Source organism: Equus asinus, chromosome X, assembly GCF_041296235.1.
Source record: "Equus asinus isolate D_3611 breed Donkey chromosome X, EquAss-T2T_v2, whole genome shotgun sequence".
Lineage (NCBI taxonomy): Eukaryota > Metazoa > Chordata > Mammalia > Perissodactyla > Equidae > Equus > Equus asinus.
The window spans coordinates 95,511,594-95,532,674 of NC_091820.1; the positions used below are offsets into that span (position 1 = coordinate 95,511,594).

At 41.1% G+C, this 21,081-nt stretch overlaps 1 protein-coding gene across 1 annotated transcript; it reads right to left on the reverse strand.

Moving 5' to 3' along the window:
- Positions 1–11,031: 11,031 nt before the first annotated feature.
- LOC106823090 (melanoma antigen preferentially expressed in tumors-like) lies at positions 11,032–14,586 on the reverse strand. The gene is made up of 4 exons (XM_014828560.3): positions 14,513–14,586; positions 13,459–13,758; positions 12,402–13,004; positions 11,032–11,545 (listed from the first exon to the last, which is right to left on the reverse strand). The coding sequence occupies exons 1-4, from the start codon at positions 14,584–14,586 to the stop codon at positions 11,032–11,034; spliced, it is 1,491 nt and encodes a 496-aa protein (XP_014684046.3).
- Positions 14,587–21,081: the final 6,495 nt, after the last annotated feature.

A 21,081-nucleotide genomic window follows, 5' to 3' on the forward strand; every position in this document is an offset into this window, starting at 1 on the left:
AATCCACAGATTTGATGCAACCCTTATCAAAATGCCCACAACTTTATTTTTCAGAAAAAAAAAATCCCACCCTGCAATTCAGGAATCTCAAGGGGCCCAAGTAGCCAAAATAATCTTGAAAAAGAACAACAAAATTGAGGGACTCACAAATACTGATTTTAAATCTTTCTACAAAGCAACAGTAATTAAAACAGTATGGTGCTGGTATAAGGACAGACATACTGACCGTTAGAAGAGAACAGAGAGCTCACAAAGAAACCTTTCCATATGTGATCAAATGATTTTTGACAAGGGTGCCAATACCATTTAATAGGGATAGGTGAATCTTTTCAACAAAATGGTGCTGAGAAAACTGGATATCCACATGCAAAAAATGAAGATGGACTCTTACCATATGCCACATATAGAAAGTAACTCAAAATGGAACAAAGACCTACATGTAAGAGCTAAAATTATAAAACTCTTAGAAGAAAACATAGAGGGAATGTTTCATGACATTAGATCTCATAACATTAGATCTAGCAATGTTTTCTTGAATATGTCACCAACAGGACAGACAACAAAAGACATAATATACAAATAGGGCTTTATTATAAAATTAAAAACCTTTGTGCCTCAAAAGGCACTATTGACAAAGTGAAAAGGCAACCCTCAGAAGGGGAGAAAATATTTGCAAATCATAAATCTGACAAAAGTCAATATTCTGACTATTTAAAGTGCTCCTACAACTCAACTGCAAAAGACCCCAACGAATCCAATTTAAAAAGGAGCAAAGGAGTGGAATAGACATTTCTTCAAAGAAGATATATAGATATCCAATAAGCACATGAAAAGATGCTCAACATCAGCAATCATTAGGGAAAGGCAAATCAAAACCACAATGACGAACCACTTCACAGTCATTGGGACGGCTATTATCCCCCCAAAATAACAATAACAGAAAATAACAAGTGTTGATGAGGATGTGGGAAAATGGATAACCTTGAGCATTGCTGGTGGGAATTTAAAATGGTGGATCCACTACTGAACAAAGCATGGCAATTCAAAAGAATGACACAAGATGATCCGGTAATTCCACTTTTAGGTATATATTCAAAAGTATTAAAATCAGAAACTCTAACAGATATTTGTGCACAAGTGTTCATAGCAGCATTATTCACGATAGCCAAAAAGTGAAAATAACCAAATTTCCATCTATGGATGAAGAGATGAACAAAATGTGGCATATACACACAGCAGAATAATATCCTGTGTTAAAAAGGAACGAGGCAGCTGCCCCAGTGGTAGAGCGGTTAAGTGCGCACCTTCCGCTTTGGCGACCGGGGGTTCGCTGGTTGGGATCCCGGGTGTGGACATGGCACCGCTTGGCAAGCCTTGCTGTGGCAGGCGTCCCACATATAAAGCAGAGGAAGATGGGCACCGATGTTAGCTCAGGCCCAGTCATCCTAAGCCAAAAAGAGGAGGATTGGCAGCGGACGTTAGCTCAGGGCTAATCTTCCTCAAAAAAAAAAAAAAAAAAAAGGAATGGGATTCTGATACATGTTACAACATGAATTAACCTTGAAAATGTTATGCTACAGAAAATAAGCGAGACACAAAAGGACAAATAATGTATGATTCGACTTGCGTAAGATATGTAGAATAGTAAAATCAATGGCTAGAGAGAGGAGACTAGTGGTTACCAGGGGCTGGAGGGAGGTGTGGTTGGGGGGTTACTGTTTAATGTGTACAGACTTTCAGTTTGAGATAATGAAAAAGTTATGGAAATGGATAGTGGTGATAGTTTCACCTCAATGTGAATGTTTTTAATGCCACTGAACTATACACTAGAAAATGGTTAAAATTGCAAACTTAATGTCACGTACATTCTGCCACGTTAAAACAAAGTTTGAGTCCCTTCCTTTCCCCCAAATTTCTCAGTACAAGCAGAGTTTTCATTAAAGTTGCTGAGATTAGGGTAGATGGAGAGTGGCGAACACGTGACATGGAAGCGTGAGTAAGCATCCCACCAGTAAGAAAGGCTTTGCATTTATTTTCACTTTCAGCTGTCCTGTGGTGGGCCAAGCTCAGCTAAATGAAATTCGCTTTTCGTTCCACCCAAAGTTCTTCTATCTTCGTATTGACACTATCTAACTTATCTTGGGGGCCCCTTGATTCAGCAGTGACAGCCATGTTGCCTTTTGAGTGGGGCTGCTGGGCTTGCTGCCCTCTTATCATGGCAACATCCTTTCCTCCTCTCCCACGGAGGGGAGTGAGCATCAAGCAAAGAACCACTCATTACAGCTTGTTTCAACCCTACCTCTTACCACTCTGTCTCTAAGCAAGCATTCATTAACAGGCAGGACAGTTGGGGACCTTTAAGCACCCTCACGCACCACCCGGGATGAGAACATTCGATACCAGATCCTGGGGAGCCTTCTTGTATCCTCTAACCCAGGACAAAAGCCCTTGTCATTTCTTCTTTGTCAACATCCTACTGCTGTCATCCAAACTTTCAAGAACTATGAAGGGTGTGTGATTTTGCTCTACTTGCAAGTTAAAAGTTAGCCTGCCATGGTTTCATAGATGCTGGAGAAGACATGAGACTGTTACAGGCTCTTACCACCAGCCCTGAAATCAGATCCCCTACACTGAACCTAGCATATATGGGGTTAAAAGTAAAACCCACCACCCCCTTTCCTGCTTCTCTAGCTCCACTTATATGTAAATACCTGTTTCCTTAACCTTTGACTCCTTGAGCTCTGCAACTAAATAGGAGTTACAAATTGTTAACAGTCCAGGTGGCCTGGAGTTGGAGGCACACTAAAGTTTAGCTAATCATGTGTCCTTGAAGTTTGCCAGGAAAGCTGCTGTCTCAAGCATATCAAAGAGCGGAGGCTTCCCAGACTTCAACTCCTCGACTCCTGGCACTGGAACCCGCCTCAAATAGGAAGACAAGAAGGCGGCAAAGGATGCCCAGCCCACCTGCCATCCTCCTATCTCACCATCCCCACGCCCCCCACCTAGCTACAAGCAGCCTCTCAAGGCCAAACGCAGGCTGGTGGGAAAATGCTGGGCTGCGCAGCTACATGCGGCTCCTCCCGTACCCAAAATCCCAAATAAAAATCCCTACCCGTTCCTTATTGGGGAGCTAGCAATTTTGAGACATGAGCCCTCGCTTTGACCCCTGTGCCGGGCATAGTAAAGACTTTCCTCTTCCACTCAAGACTCTGTTCTCGTTACTTGGATTGGCATCAGGTTCAGGGACCGAACTTTCGGTGACAAGACTTCTGGGTCAGAGGAGAAGGAATTTATTGCTCACAGAACAGCAGCAAGCATGGGCTGTATGTTTGTGCTGTTTCCTCCCCCAAATCCCACACAGCTGACGCTGAGTAGCCCAGGTGAAAACTGTGCACACAGTGGGTTTGCATCACAGATGAGGAATCCTGAGATCAGGAAAACTCAATCTTTTATAATGGGACGGCTAGCAATCATGCCTAACCTTTCCCGCAGGGGGAGTCATGGTCTTCATTAACCTGGACAGCAAAAGAATCTGTCCTCTGCCCTGGAGCGAAACATTATCTAAGTGCCTTCTAAGATGGTTCCCTAAAAGTCAAAGTCCTGGAAAATATAGCCCGGTACAGAAAAACAGGCAGACATGTGAGAAGCTCATGGAGAATTGCCGCCTAACACCATTATTATTTGCTTATATTATAGTTGAGAGTCAAAAGGTAATCAGGAGTTGAGCTGGGTTTTGCTTTTGTTGATGACGCGATTATCTTTGGTGCACCACAGGCTTCAGATTCCTCTAGTGTTACTTTGTTCTTACGGGCTTGATTGGGTGACACAGGTTGGTTTGTTGTTGTTGCTTTTTCAGTGTTCCCCCTCCATCTTCCACTTTCAGCCGTCCCTGTATGCCTGCACCACAGACAGGGTCTGTTTCCTCACTCTCACACCTCCCCCAGGAGGAAACTTGTGTCGCTTTTCATGTGGTGCCTCTAGCCCGATGGTAGTAGGCAGGGATTTCCTCCATGCTCTTGGTCCAGGCTCAGACTTTTTCCCCAGCTTTGTTGAGGTGAGATGGACAAACAAAAATTGTACATATTTAAGGTGTACAACATGATGTTTTGATATATGTATACACTGTGAAATGATTACTACAACCAAGCTAATTTAGGTATCAGTCGGCTCTCAGTTAACCTTTTTTTTTTTGTGGTGAGAACACTAGAGATTTACTCTCAGCAAATTACAAGTATACAATACATTATTTACAACTGTAGTCACCATCCTGTACATCAGGTCTCCAGAACTTATTCATCTTATAACTGAAAGTTTGTACCCTTTGACTGATATCGCCCCGCTTCACCCAAATGCCGAGCCTCTCATAACCGCCATTACCAGGGTAGAATGGGTCCAATTTTTTTTAAAGGTTCTGCATATAAGATTTTACCAAGAATGAGTTTAATTTGTTTTTAGATTCTACATATAAGTGAGATCATACAGTATTTGTCTTTCTGCAAAATGTCTTCCAAGTTCATCCATGTTGTCACAAATGACAGCATTTCCTTCTTTTAAAAGGCTCTATAATGTTCGTATGTCTATCACATTTTCTTTATCCATTCATCTGTCAATGGACCCTTAGGTTGTTTCCAGTTAGGGTGCCATGAATAATGCTGCAGTGAACGTGGGAATGCAGATGTTCAGGTACTGATTTCGTCAGTTGCGGAAATATGTCCAGAAGTGGATTTGCTGGATCATACGATAGTTGTATTTTTAAATCTTAAAGAAACTTCCATACTGTTTCCCACAATGGCTGTACCAATTTACATTCCCACCAACAGTGTATTAGGGTTCCCTTTTCTCCACATCCTCAACAAAACTTGCTGTCTCTAGTTATTTTCATAAAAGTCATTCTAACAGGCATGAGGTGATATCTCATTGTGGTTTTGACTTGCTGTTCCCTGATGAGGTGAGTACCTTTTCATGCACCTGTGGGCCATTTGTATGTCTTCTTTAAAAGAAAAGTCTGTTCTGGTCCTTTGCCCTTTTTAAAATTAGGTTATTTGAGGCTTTTTGCTGTTGACTTGTATGTTCTTTACAAATTTTGGATGTCAACCTCTTATCAGATAAATGGTTTGCAAATATTTTCTCCCATTCTGCAGGCTGCCTTTCCATTTTGTTAATTCTTTCCTTTGCTGTGCAGAAGCTTTTTAGTTTGATGTAGTCCCATTTGTTTATTTTTGCTGTTGTTGCCTGTGCCTTTGCTGTCAAGTGAAAAAAATCATTGCCAAGACCACCGTCAAGGAGGTTTTCCCGTGTGTTTTCTTCTAGGAATTTTACAGTTTGAGGGCTTATGCTTAAGTCTTTAATCCATTTTGAGTTGATTTTTGTGTATGGTGCCCAAGATAAGGGTCCAATTTCATTCTTTGCATGTGGATATCCACTTTTAACAACACTATTTACTGAAGAGATTATCTTTTCCCCATTGTGTGTTTTTGGCCCTTCGTTGAAAATTAGTTGACCTTATATGCATGTGTGTTTCTGGACTCTCAGTTCTGTACTGTTGGTCTGTATTTCTGTTTTTATGCCAGTGCCATACTGTTTTGATCACTATAGTTTTGTAATATAATTTGTAATCAGGAAGTTTGATGACTCCAGTTTTGTTCTTCTTGCTCAAGATTGCTTTAGCTATTTGGAATCTTGTGGTTCCATACAAGTTTGAGCATTGTCTTTGTATTTCTGTGAAAAATGCCGTTGGAATTGTGATAGGGATTGCATTGAACCTGTAGATTGCTTTGGGCAGAACCGACCTTTAAACGATATTTTTCTTTCAATCTGTGAACATAGGATGTTTTTCCCTTTATTCGTGTCTTCCTCAATTTCTTTCATCAATGTTTTATAGTTTTCAGTGTACAGATCTTTCACCTCCTCGGTTAATATTTTTCTAAGCGTTTTCTTCTTTTTGATGCTATTGTAAATGGGATTGTTTCCTGTTACAGATAGTTTATGGTTAGCGTATGGAAACTGCGACTGAATTTTGAATGTTAGCAACAGCTAACACTTCAGGGTCCTCAGTGGTGAAAGGTATGGAGGGTCTCTGGGAGCTGTTGAGGTCCTCAGTGGTGAAGGCGGCTGGGGTCCTCTGCAGAGCAGGCCACTGGGGACTGTGTCCTCCCCTGCCACATGGCTGATACCAATAACCCCTGTCCTTCTTTATTCCTAGATGTCTCCAGACATCTCACTCTGCCAGTCTTCCCAGCGACCTGGGTGGGGTCAAACTGAAGCAGATCCCTCATGCAGTGCCCTGAAAGGCTGGGGAAGCTGGTCGTTCAACCTGCTCTTCTTTTCCCTGCGAAGGGAACTCTCTGGCTGGGGAGTTCCCTCTTGACACTGAGCAGCACTGCTCTGGGGGATGAAATGATGCAGGCAAAATGAAACTGTTCTTCCTACCCTTTGCGTGTGGTTATTCTCAGGTTTGTTGCCCCAGCATGTTACTGCAGCTCCTTAAGTGGACTCCTGAGTTCTCCCAGAGCTATATTGGCTCATGGATAGCTAATTGTTGCTTTTATAGGAGAATGGAGTCTGGGATCTCCTACTCTGACATCTTGCTGACATCTCTCCCAAGCTCAGTCTCAAGCAGGACCTATGTGCCTGTGTTCCCGGGGTTGGGCCCTCTCAGCATTCCCATCTCTCCCCCATGTGGTAGCCTAACTCTGCCTTGTATTTGTGATTGACTGTGCAGAAGAGTATTTCCTTCCTCCGCCTCCTCGGTGGTAGGAAATTTCCAATCTTATTAGTAAACGATAATGAGCCCTGGCCTTTTCCCTGCATCTCATCTAATGGTAGAGGGTTCTTTTCTTCTGCCTTTCCCATGACAATGATGTGTTTTTACCTGTGACGTGTTGGTGATAAAGTTTGCTTAATGCTTTTGATTCACATGAGAGAAGGGTATGGGCAGGGGTTGAAGATTCGTGATTTTTCTGCAGCAATGGCTTATCCTCTCCAGCAAGCTTGCACCACTCAGGAGGGCTCTCTGTGATCTCCTACCCTGTTCACAATCTCTCTTGCGGGTACCAAGTAGAGGTGCATGAGTGAGAGCTTGCAAATGACTGTGAACTCCCTTTCTGTCTGGTGCTCTCAGGGGTTTTATACTGTCAAACGAGCTAACACTTGATCTTTAGTAATTCATTAAAAATGTTAGCTAATTTCTTTTAGCCTACTTGTATAGGTGGCTAGTGTTCCTTCTTCCTGTGTTGTGTCAAAAGCCCATGCACCCAGTCTTTTCCTGGAGAGACCTGACCCTCCTTGGAATTCAGTCTACTTGGTTGCCCTATAATGACTTCAGCTCTCTGATGGGGTCAAGTAAAATTAATGTGCAGCTTCTTTGGCTTTTTCTCCTTGATAGGGTGGGAATGATGCTCTTTCCAGCTTTCTGCAGCTTACACGAAAGTGGAACTCCTCACTCTGAAGCTTCCTTCTCTTTGAGACTCTCTTACTCTACTTTATTGCTTTAATGGGAAGTAATGTAGCAGTTCTAGTTACCCAACGAAATGTGCTTTTAAAAATGAGTTCTAAGTAATCAGGCCTCCCACAGGAAACAAAATGAATTCCTGGGCTTCTGTCAGTCTGTGTTTGTGACCCTAACAAATAGTAATAGAGGACTTCTGTGTAAAAATAGCAGTCAGTTCTTTGAATGTCTTACGATATCTTCCAAAGTTTTTTTTTTACTTTTTATTAAGATTGTGGTAGTTTACAACCTTGTGGAATTTCAGTTGTACGTTATTGTCAGTCATGTTGCAGGTGCACCACTTCACCCTTTGTGCCCTCCCCCCACCCCTTCTCTCCCCTGGTAACCACCAATCAGTTCTCTTTGTATACATGTTTAACTTCCACCTATGAGTGGAGTCATACAGAGTTCGTCTTTCTCTATCTGGCTTATTTCACTTAACATAATACCCTCAAGGTCCATCCATGTTGTTGTGAATGGGACAATTTTATCCTTTTTTATGGCTGACTAGTATTCCACTGTATATATATACACCATATCTTCTTTATCCAATCATCAGTTGATGGGCACTTAGGTTGCTTCCACGTCTTGGCTATTGTAAATAATGCTGCGATGAACATAGGGGTGCATGGGACTTTTGGAATTGCTGATTTCAAGTTCTTTGGATAGATACCCAGTAGTGGGATGGCTGGGTCATATTGTATTTTTATTTTTAATTTTTTGAGAAATCTCCATGCTGTTTTCCATAGTGGCTGCACCAGTTTTCATTCCCACCATCCAAAGTTATTTTTAATGATCCTCTATCTGACAAATCATTTACATCATTCTTCCAATCTGCTGAAAGCAAAGAATTTGGAACCACCAATCTTGCAAAAGAAATGTCTAATCATGTCATTCATATTGTCAACAATGCACCAATAATGTTCTTAATCACTCCTCTGCTTAGTGCTATAGAAGTTTTCACCTCTATTGTGGTTTCTAAGGGAAAGAAAAGGCAAGGCAGGTTCGATAGGTTTAGGATTAGCTAGTTTAGTATTTTCAGTGGGCACTGGGGCATACAGCTTGTCCCTGGTGGTCTGGTACCTGTGCGTGGGGTGATAAGGACAGGGGAATAGTAGCCCAGAGGGTAAGAGCCCTGGGAGAGCCCATGAAGAAAGTGATTGGGGGGTCAGGGTTCTGTCTGGGTTGGTGTGCATGAGAAAGGCCGGCTCACAGGCAAGTAGTTTACTATCTCTAGGAATTCCCTAGCCTTGGGAGGGGCAATCTCTCCAGTGTCAGCAAGTCCCCAGATGTCAAAACATCACAAAATACGGAAAATAAGAGGGCGTGATTAATACAGAAACTAAACAGAAACAGCCTCTGCCTGCATGGAGCTAGCGGTCTAGCGCCATGTTGTCCAACAGAAACATAAAATGAGCCACATCAAAAACAAATAAATAAATAAAAATCAAAAGGAAACGTCAAATGCAACAGGTGAATTTAATTGTAATAGTTATTTTATTTAACACAAAAGTAAAAACAAATTATAATTTCAGCATGGAAACAATATAAGTAAATTAATTTTATACTTTTTAGTAAGTCTTTGAAACACAGTGCATTCTTTCAACGTGTAAGCAATATGAACAGATGATCAATTCTGCATTCTTTTTTTCTTACAGAGCCTTTGTGCTATCGTTTCAACAAAACACAATAATGCCATGTGTTATCATTTCAACAAAGAAACAACGTACACAATTCATTTATTATTTTAACGTTTGTCTTTCTAAGTCAGAAATGCAGTGTGTTATCACAAAATGGAAATAAGAACAAATTATTATCTACATTAATGAATAATTACTTTTTACATCCTTTTCTCTAAGTCTTTGAAATGTAGTTTGTTACCACTGCAAGGTGTAAGCAATAAGAAAAAATAATTTTAAATTATTTGTTTCCTGAGTCATTGAAATGAGTGTGTTATCATTTCAACATGGAAACAATATAAACATATCATTAATTACTTTTACGTTCTTCTCGCACACTAAGTCTTTAAAATGCAGTCTGTTTCCATTTAAACAGGAAAATACAATATACAAACTATTAATTATTTTCCCTTCTTTTTTGGTTACTAAGTCATTGAAACTCAGTACGTTATCATTTCAACACGTAAGCAATAGGAACAAACTATCAATTAATTTTACATTCTTTTTTCCCAATAGGTCTTTGAAATGCAATGTTTTATCATTTTGACATGTAAACATACAAACAGATCATTAATTAGTTATTTTAACGTTTTTTCCTTAAAAGTCTTCGAAATGCAGTGCTATCGTTTCAACACGTAAACAACATAAGCAACTTCATTTACATTCTTTCTTCTTTACTGTCTTTGACATGCAGTACGTCATCACTTCAACATGTAAACAATGTAAATAAATTACCAGGGATTCTACCTCGTTTGTTTCTTACTAAGCCTGGGATGTACAGCGTGCACTTAACACTTAAGAGTACATGACATTTCAGAGTAGCCCCACTTCTAGTGCTCAGTAGCCACATATGGCTAGTGTGTCCCGCACGGAACAGTGCAACTCTAGTGGAAGAGCAGAGGGAGCAAATCCATAAGGAATGGTGTAGACCATGAAGGAAACGTACATGGTACATTAAGAGAGAGCAACAGCAGAGTAAAGCTACTTAAGTAAGGAAGTAAGAGAAAATCTATCTGAGGAGGTAAACCTTTAAGCCATGACCTGAGGGTTGAGCAGCTATCCAACAGCATCAAGAGGCCAGCATGGATTGAGCACAGTATGTAACGGAAAAAGCGAAAAAAAGCTGGAGTTTGGGGGGAGAAATAATTTTCCTAAATGCCCTAAGAAAGAGTGGAGAAACTGAAAAATCACAGGAACATGTGTACTGTGAGTGGTTTGAGATCAGGGACTTTATTTTTCTTAGCACGTGAAACAGTATCTACATCGGAACAGATACTCAGCGAATGTATGTGAGATAAGGAATAACTGAGCCAGGGGTCTGAGACCTGAGAAAGCGGGCAGCCACAGGTTGATGAAGACACCAGTAGGTAGTGGGCAAAGTTTGTTTCCTTTTACTTGCATTTGGTTTCTCATAAGCAACCTAAGGCTATCATAACTACAAGATGTTTGCAGAACCCTAGAGGGCAAAGTTATCGGCTTCAACCGCTACCACATCCGGGAAGAGTTCCAATTGATCTGACTTGTGTCAAGTGCCCCTAAGTGGATAAATGGGCCAATCAGTGTGGACAGGGAGGTGATGTACCATGACCAGGTTACCTTACGTCACATACCCAACGCTGGGGTTAGTCACCAGAAGAAGATGTCGAGGGCCAGGGGCAAGAGATCCACAGGGCCTTTGAAATTCCTCTATTTTTTTCAGAGTTCCTCTTTTATAGAGGTCCACTACTCAGTCAACCTTCCTAACCCCGGTTTCCTGGAACAGTAGAATTTTATATATGTGTCTCCACAAACTTGGGCTTCAGGAAAAACAGTGAGTGCTTGAATGGCCACACTTGAGTGTTGAAACAGCTCCTTGTACTGTGGAAATCACTCAGCACAAGTGGTCCAGGTCATGTCGTCCCGCTGTACCGCCTGCAGCATTGCCTTCACCTGGGCCTGCACTTTGGCAAGTTTCCGTGGGTCCAAACTGCCACGAAAATTCCACTGTTCATAGCAATGGACAGGCACAGGATAAACTACATGCTTCAGCTCCATCGAGGATGCCAAGTGCTGCAGAAGGCTCGTGAGCACAGGCATCGTAATGGGGTTGAAGGCAAAGCTAAGGACACGGAGATGGGAACATTGGCTCAGGGCTGGGAGGACAGCAGAGAGAGCGGAGTCAGTTATCAGGCAATTACTCATCTCCAGATGCTGTAGGGTGCCTGAGACCTTCTCCAGCAGAGTCTGGAAGGGCTCATAATCTTCCGAGAATATCTGGTTGTCACTGAGATTCAACAGCCTTAGGTGGGTGGCCTGAGAGCTCTGGGACAGGACAGTGACATCTCTGTCAGACAGGCCACAGAGAGGTAGACACAATGTATCCAACTGAGGCGGCAGAACTCTATACAGAGAAAAAAGAAAGGTTATTTCAGAAGAATGAGGATTGGAGCAGGGCAGCCAGCCCTGAATGAAACGTACCTAAGGCTCTAGAATAAACTAATTTGCACATATTTTGCAACAGTGGTTAATCATGTGGGCTTGGAAATCAGACTTAAGAGACTTGTGATGCTGAGGAAGTTACTTTTCCACTCTGAGATAATACAGGTTTTTAAGCTTTAAAATGTGTATAAAGGTAATTATTATACAGGGTTGTGGAAAAGATTAAGTGAAAAAAGTTGGATGCACTTAGGATTTATGACCTAATCCATGGTGAATCCTGTTCACTTATTTAGTGGGGATGGGTCTGGGAAAGCAGCCAACTGTGGGTTCCCTTTGACTAGTTCCCAGATGACAAGTTCTCCATTCAGGGTCTAAGCCTTGGGGAAAATACAGGAGCAAAGCGAGTGGGCAGTGTTAGCTACTGTGGCCAGTCCATGGGGATGTGCATCGGCACTACAGCATAGAGCGTTTCTCCATCTGAATGCCTCCCCTTCCTCTCTAGAGAGCTGTAAACTCCAACAGCAGAAGGACTGAGTCTTCTTCACCAGTACATTCACAGACTTATCACAGTGTCCGCACATGGTCGACTGAGTGACTGACTGAAAGGATGAGCACGACTTCCTTTTCTAATCTTGTCTTTCCCCTCACCATGAGGTACCCCTCTCTAGCCTGGCCAGTTTCAAACTCCCAGCAGTGCCCCTGCTGAGGTGGAAGGAGAAATAGGTGACAAGGAGCTCAGGAATATCCAAGCATGGTCTCTTCTCCTCTTTTAACCATGGGGTGGTTCAGGGAACCCAGGTTCCTTCCCACTCCCTCACCTGAGCAGTTTGTGCAGTTGATCTGTGAGGTGGAAGAAAGACAAGATGAGCTTCTGGAGGTTGTCCAGCCGCCCAAGCCGGTTGAGAAAAGTTCTGAAGTTTTTCCTCTGACAAGATTTAAAGGCGATGTTATACAGACTAAGGCTGTCCAGGTGGATCGTCCGAGCCAAAAGGGTGGTGACTTCACTCAGATCTGCCTCACCCACATCCAGGTGATCAACGCATCCCAGATCCAGAAACTGCAGGATACTTCTGTGGGCAGACATTTTATCAATCTGCAAATCTCTGCAGCAGAGGTGCAAGGACCCAAAGCTCTGCTCAACCTTACTCCGAAGGAAAGAAAGAAATTGCTTTGCTCTCAAGGTATCACTGAGGGAAAGGTCCACTAACAATTCCATGGGTTCCTGGGCTGACTGAAGCTCAGACTCTGAATTAACAATTCCAAGGCACCTGACACTATGCCGGGCTTCTTCTAGTTTAAGGATAGAGTGACGAGAATAAATACAACACTGAAAACAGAAAGGGAATGTGATCCCAGTCTCCAAGCATGTTGTCTCACAGTCCAGGTCCTGCCTTAAATCTAGGATCCTCAGTTTTGGCCCCCTGTAAGGAGAGGAGGAGACAGAACACATGAGAGGTAGACAACTTGAATATCATCCAGCAAGTTCAATGATGGGAAGCAGGAAGGAACTCTTTATCCCCAGTTGTCATTCCACATACCATTCACCAAGAATTTCTTTCCACACAAATTTAGCATCTTTTTTTCTTTTTCCCACACTTTCTTCACCTCTGGTCCTCCACAGTCTCAATACCCATGTCCTTCTTCTTACTCAGGAGGTAAATCCAACCACAGTATCCTCAATCACCTCTATTCTATAATCAACTCTGTAAGACACTGGAGTCCCTAAGGTGACCCCAAGTGTTGGAACAATAGGCCCACAGAGATCCTCAGCATTCACCATTGGCTACTTTCGGGAGACTGTTAGGTATTCCCCTGCCCCAGGCTCCAGCATACCCTCCTGCTGACTCACAATGTCCCTATCAGCTATAGTCTTACCAAGAGGAAGGGCTCCGGACAGCGGGGATCTGCAGACCATCAATCACGGCTTCCACGATTTCGTAGTATGACTCTCGTACACTCAAGGTCCCAACATGGAGACAGCGAAAGGGCCAAACTCTCACCATTGCCGTTAGTATCTTCTTATGCCCACCCAAGAAGGCAGCAATGAACAATGGAACAAAGAGGTCTCTTGGGAGTTCTTCCAGGGCACGGATAGCTGCAGGCTCATTACTCAGCAGACTCCTTGCAGCAAGATCGAGCAGTGTGGCTGTGGCCTTTTGGTGCATCTTTGTAAACCTGCTTCAGGGTGAGGAATATTTAGAAATCCTGAGAAGACATCTACAATCTCTTGTTTGCCTCCAAGGTTAGCTATGGACAAAATATTTATTGAATAAATGTATAGTGAGTCAGATGGCCATCTCAGATGACCTCTGCTGTAGGAATAGAATAAAAATAGACTTGTGTGTGTGCCTAAGAATATATGTGCATGCACACATACACATACATAAATTTACATAAGATAAAATGCCATGAGAGGAGATCTTGTCAAGATGGCAGTGTAGGCAGACTCTGAACTCATTTCCTCCCATGAACACAACCAGGTTACAACTACTTTTGGAAAAATTACCCTGGATAGAAAACTGAAAACTGGGTGAAAAGAACCTCCACAACAAGGGACAGCCCTGACTAAGGTGGAAGAGACAGAAATTCCTTCTGGAGAGAAAAAAAAGCCACCTTCAGGAGCAGTGGAGCTTCTCAGCCAGTCAGGTGGGAGGCACCCTAAGGGACACAGCCCTCCCTAGAGAAGTGAGGTCCTGAGTGGGGGCCGATACTGCTATAAGCATCCTTCAGACTCAGCACAACTGAGACGAGGGTCTTACTATGTAGCTTCACTGGCTATTAACTGCAGTAGAGAATACCCCCAGCAAAGTTATCAGACAAAAGCCGAAAAGACCCAGGTCTTACAGGGCCCACGCACAAACTCACCCATCTCAGCAACCTAAAATCATGAGAGAGAAGGCTGATAGTCCTTTTGTGAAAAGAGACTCACCTTGTGGGCTCTGGGTGCATCTCAGTGAGAGGAGAGACTTCTCCGGAGACTGAGACATTGTTGGTGACAGCCATTGCTGTGACCTAGTCCAGGCGTTCAGACACAGACCCTGGCAGAAGCCATTGAAGTTCTTTCCCTGGCCTGTTAGTTCAGGGGTCCGCCACACCAACTAGAGTGTAGATTTAATCTAATTCAGCCAGGGTAGGCAGCCTGCCCTACGGACCAGTCCCACCTAACAGCAAGCCCTCAGGCTACTTGTCAGCCTGAATTGACTGGGTGCCTTGATCCTCTATAGGAAGTTGAGTGTGTCTACCTCTGTGGGGCAGGCCCTGTGTGAGGACCAGGTGAACTGTGGGGGCATTTGTGGAGAAGTGGGGGCCTCTTCAGTGGCACATTTGGGTGCACTCCAGAGGGTTGGGAAGTGTGCATGGACCAGGACTGTGTTGACAGTGTGTGTGGTCCTGTGGGGGTTGAGGCTTATCAGCAGAAGAAGACCTGTGCTTCACAAATAGCCATGAAAAGGATCAGCCCCACCTTCCAAAGCCTCAACTATTGAGTGCTCCCATGCCTAGGGCCAGCCTCACTCAGCTGCACTCCCAAGAGAACTGACAACAGTCTTGTAGGCCTGAGGCCTATAGCAACTGTAAGCCCCTGAGCCTAGCAACAAGCTACATTTGGTACCTACCCAGTTAACAGGAAAATTGCGAAAGGAGTATGCTGTTAGACCTTATAGCCAAGGTGTTGAGGCTCCCCAAACCAGATTTACAAACAGCTGACCAGGGAAGGAAAGACTAGACTCCCTGGATACCTGAATTAAGAGCAACCCTGCCACAGCAGAAGGACACAAGTAGCCCACAAAGTCGTCACTCCTAGATCATTTGGACTGGTGACGAGAGGGAAACACACTACTGGGCCTCAAAAGGCATCTGTTACATAACACCACTTCTCCAAGATCAGGAAATGTAGCCAACTCACCTAATACATAGAAATAAGCACAGAGGAAGAGGCATAATGAGGAGACAAAGGAATATATTCCAAGCAAGGGAACAGGACAAAATCCCAGAAAAGGACTAAATGAAACAGAAATAAGCAACCTACCTTACAAAGAGTTCAAACAAAAACTCATAAGGATGCTCACAGATATTGGGAGAAGACTGGATGAACACAGTGAGCTCCTCAACAAAGAACTGGAAAATATAAAGAAGAACCAATCAGAAATGAAGAATACAATACTGGAAGTGAAGAAATCACTAGGGGGACTCAATAGCAGAGTAAACGATACAGAAGAATGGATCAGTGAGCTAGATGAAAGACAAGAGGAAGTCACCCAAGTTGAACAGAAAAAAGAAAAAAGAATTAGACAGAATGAGAATAGTCTGGGGAACTCTGGGACAACATCAAGTGCGCTAACATTCATATTATAGGTGTCCCAGAAGGAGAAGAGAGAGACAAAGGAGGAGAAAATTTATTTGAAGAAATAATAGATGAAAATTTTCCTAACCTAAGGAAGGAAACAGACATCCAAGTACAGGAAGCACAGAGAGCTCCAAACAAGATAAGCTCAAAGAGGCCCACACCAAGACACATTATAATTAAAATGTCCAAAATTAAAGATAAAGAGAGAATCCTAAAAGCAGCAAGATAAAGGCCACAAGTGACATACAAAAGAAAGCCCATAAGGCTATCAGAAGACTTCCCAGCCAAAATCCGACAGGTGAAAAGAGTATGGCATGATATATTTAAAGTGATAAAAGGAAAAAACCTACAACCAAGAATACTCTATCCATCAAGGTTGTCATTCAGAATGGAAGGAGAGATGAAGAGCTTCCCAGACAAGCAAAAATTAAAGGAGTTTATCACCAAGAAACCAGTTCTACAAATAATGCTGAAGGGACTTATTTAAGTGGGAAAGTGATGACCACAAATAGGGGTAAAAAGATATCAAACCCCCTCCCCAAATCAGGCAATAAAATCACTGGTAAAGGTAAAAATATAGTAAAGGTAGCAGATCAACCACCTGTGAAGATAATATGAAGGTTAAAAGACAAAAGTACTAAAATTACCTATTTCAATAAGAGGGTAATGGATATACACAAAACAAGAGATTAGATGTGATTTCACAAACATAAAATGTGGGAGGAGGGGAGTGAAAAAGTAGAGCTTTTAAAAAGAGGTCAAGCTAAAGAGTCTATCAACTCGATATAGACATATATATATATATACATAGAATATTATATAGGATCCTCATGGTAATCACAAATCAGAAACTTATAATAAGTAAGCAAATAAGTAGGACAAAAGAAATCAAACATATTACTAAAGAAAGCCATCAAACCACAAGGGAAGAGAGCAAGAGGAAAAGAAAGGAACAGAGAAGAACTACTAAAACACCTAGAAAAAAAAGTAACAAAATGGCAATAATTACATATTTATCAATAGCTACATTAAACATCAATGGACTAAATGCTCTAATCAAAAGGCATAGGGTGGCCAATTGGATAAAAAACAAGTCCCACATATATGCCACATACAAGAGACACACTTCAGACCTAAAGACACTCACAAACTGAAAGTGAAAGTATGGAAAAAGATATTCCATGCAAATGGCAAAGAAATGAACGCGAGGGTAGCAATACTTATATCAGAGAAAATAGATTTTAAAACAAAAACTGTAACAAGAGACAAAGAAGGGCACCACATAATGATAATGGGAACAATCCAACAAGAAGATATAACACTTGTAAATATCTATGCACCCAACATGGGAGCACCTAAATATATAAAGTAATTATTAACAGACATAAAAGGAGAAATAGACAGTAACACAATAATAGCAGGGGACTTTAACACTCCACTTACACCAATGGATAGATCATCCAAACAGAAGATCAATAAGGAAACACTGGCCTTAAACAACACATTTGACCAGGTGGACTTAGTGAATATATATAGAACATTCCATCCAAAAACCACAGAATACACATTCTTTTCAAATGCACATGGAACATTCTCCAGGATTGATCACATATTAGGCCACAAAACTAGTCTCAATACATTTAAGAAGATCGAAATAATATCATGCATCTTTTCTGACCCAAAGCTATGAAACTAGAAATCAACTACAGGAAGAAGGGAGTTGGGGGAGGGAGAAAGGGATAAAGGGTCACGTATATATGGGGACAGATAAAAACTAGACTATTGGTAGTGAGCATGATGCACTCTATCCAGAAGCTGAAATATAATAATGTGCACACAATGTTATAAGCCAATATGACCTCAATAAAATAATTTTTTAGAAGATATTTTGTGATTTCCAAGACATTACCTTAAACCACACTGTGCTTTAGATTGTTCTTCAGTCAAAAGGAATAATAAGCCCTGTCGTTACTATTTACCGTAAGTGACTTGAGGACGATTTAAATCTTTAACTCATCACAAACCCAGTATCCCTTTTTTAGTAGGTGATACACAGTTGCAGTGCTTAGGATGTCTAGAAAAAATACCAAAAACCCTCAAGCAGGGATAATGAGAAAGCCTGTTTTCCTTCCCTCAAAAGACAGAACATTAGCCCAGCCTAATGTCAGGTGCTGCCCAGAGAATTCTGAACAGAAAACAATTGAGAGGCCAGATGGGAGTCCCCTTGTGCTGCGGGGAACCAAGCAGGGTGGGATGGTAAAGCACTTCACAGCTTTCTCTAGGCGGAGCATTGCTTGGTGCAGATCAGAGCAGCAGAGACTTTTCAAAAGCAGAATTTCGAGGTTGTTTTTTATTTTTTTTACTTTTTTCTCTCGCATTCCCTAAAAGAATTTCAAAACCAGCCCTCTCATATTTTTAATTCGCAAAGGATATAATTTCTGGTATATTGTATATTTTATTTGTGCTGTAAATATCCTTTTCTCCTAAATCTTGGCCCTCCAAATATAGTTCAATCAATTTATGGAAAGTGTTCAGCATATCACTCAATTGGAAAGTTAGTCCTCACTGAAAAAAAATCAAATCTGATCAGAATTAACTTTTGTAAGAAAAAGTCTGATTTCATTTTTCAATTTCAGTAAATGTATAAATGACTCTCTGTGATATCTTCCTCTGGAATCCTAAATCTAGTATTGGTAGGTGGGTAGTATGATAGAAAGCTAGGTATAAGAAACCTACTTTGCAGCCTCCAACTCTCTCTCAAGATCTGTGCAAGCTCAATAAGAGAAACACTAGATCTTTCTTCCCCTGCAGGAATGCAGCATGGTTTCAGGATGAATGAGACGAACATCTCTTTTTTTTGTAAAAGAATTTTTAACTTTTTATTTTTATGTAATTGTAGATTCACATGCAGTTGTAAGAAGTAATACGTACAGATACACTGTACACTTTATCCAGTTTTTCCCAATGATAACATATCGCAAAATTATAGTAGAATATCAGAACTAGGATATTGGCACTGATAATCTCCATTGATCTTATTTAGATTTTTCCAGTTCTCTGTGTGTGTGTAGTTAGTTTTAGGCAGTTTAATTACACGTGTAGGTCCATGTGTCCACCACAATAGACAAGATTCTAAACAATTCCACCAACACAATGATCTCTCTAGTGTTACCATTTTATAACCACACCTATCTGCCTTCTAGAATATTCCCCATGCCTAACCTCTGGAAACTACTAGACTATCTCCATTTCTAAAATTTTGTCATTTCAAAAATATTACATAAATGGAATCATGTAGTATATAACTTTTGAGACTGGCTTTTTTTTCACTCAACAGAATGTCCTAGAAATCCATCAAAGTTCTTGTATGTGTCAAAAGTGTATTACTTTTTATTGTTGAATAGTATTCCATGATACTGATATACCACCATGTGCTTAACCATTCACCCATTCGAGGACACTCGGGTTTTTCCAGTTATTGACTATTACAAATAAAGCTGCTGTGAACAACTGTGTACAAGTTTCTGTGTGAAATTAGACTTTATAATTCTCTGGTCTAAAGGCCCACAAGTGAGATTTCTGGCTTGTATGCTAAGTTTATGTTTAAGTTTCAAAGAAATTGCCATGCTGTTTTCCAAAGTGGCTGAAACATTTTACATTCCCACCAGCAGTGTATGAGCAATTAAGTTTCCCCACAGCCTTGCCTGCATTTGGTGTTACCACTTTTTAAAAATTTTAACTGTTCTAATACGTGTGTAGTGAGAGCTCATTGAGGTCTTAAATTGCATTTTTCTGATGTCTAATGATGTTGAAGATATTTCGATGTGCTTATTTGCCATAGATATGTCCTTTTTGGTTAATTTTTGCTCATGTCTTTTGCCCACTTTCTACTTGGATTCTATGATTGTTGATTGTTGAGTTCTGAGTTATCTTTATTTTCTAGATACCGGTCTTTTGTTGGATAAATGCTTTCCAAATTTTTCTCCAGTCTGTAGCTTGTATCTTCATTCTCTTCACAGAGTCTTTCACAGAGAAATGCTTTTAATTTAGATGAAGTCCAATTTATTGAATTTTTTCTTTTATGGATTGTGTCAAGTCAAAGAACTCTGCCTTGCCCTAGATCCAAAGATTTTCTCTTGTGATATTTCCTAAAAGTATACAGTTCTATATTTTACATTTAAGTCTGTGACTCATGTTGAGTTAATTTTTATATAAGGTGTGAAGTTTAGGTCAAGTTTCAGGTTTTGTTTTGTTTTGTTTTTTTGCCTGTGGATGTCCAATTGCTCCAGCATCATTTGTTGAAAAGTCTATCTTTTCTCCATTAAATTGCTTTTGCACCTTTCTCAAAAATCACTTGAGCATATTTGCAGGGGTCTATTTCTGGGTTCTATATTCTGTTCCATTGATATGTGTGTCCACACCTCTACCAATGCCACATTATCTTGGTTTCTGTAGCTATATAGCAAAGTTAACATCACATCAAGTGATTCTTTCTACTTTATTAATCTTTATCAAGTATGATTTAGCTATCCTAGGGCTTGTGTCTTCCCATATACATTTTATAATAAGTTTTTTTAAACCTACAAAGTTTTGCTGGGATTTTTATAGGAATTGCATTAAACTTGTAGATCAATTTGGGGAGAATTGATGTCTTTACTATGTTGAGTCTTCCAATTTATGAACATGGCATGTCTCTCCATTTATTTTGGTCTCTGATTTATTTCATCCGCATTTTTAAATGTAGAAGATATAGATCTGGTACAGGTTTTGTTAGATTTATACATACAAATTTCCTGTCTTTAGAACATTTGTAAAAGGTATTGTATTTTGCATTGCTGTTTTCACAGTTTTGTTGTTAGTATACACAAATGCGATTGATTTTTTTGTGTTAATCTTGTATCCCACCAATTTGCCGAACTCATGTACTGGTTCTAGGAGTATGTTTTTGTAGAGTTTGTAGTTTTGTAGTGGATTACTGACTGGCACTGCTTCAGTGCGAGCTGAACTCCCACCCCTGCCCTGTTGATACCTTTCGAAAAAAAGAGAGGCAACAATCCGCACCACTTTATTGCCTCAGAGTGAGTGTAAGCTCAATTTTCCCCTGGGCTCTGCTGTCACCAGGGAAGAGAGAGGTGAATGGCAGACTCAATAAT

Bases quoted from the DNA above. Each gene is read 5' to 3' on its own strand.
- LOC106823090 (XM_014828560.3), bottom strand. From the start codon at position 14,586: ATGGCTGTCACCAACAATGTCTCAGTCTCCGGAGAAGTCTCTCCTCTC. The intron at 13,759-14,512 runs GTGAGTCTCTTT...ACCCTGAAGCAG, and splicing joins ATGCACCCAGAGCCCACAAG to GTTTACAAAGATGCACCAAA. The intron at 11,546-12,401 runs GTGAGGGAGTGG...TTCTCTGTATAG, and splicing joins CAACTGCACAAACTGCTCAG to AGTTCTGCCGCCTCAGTTGG.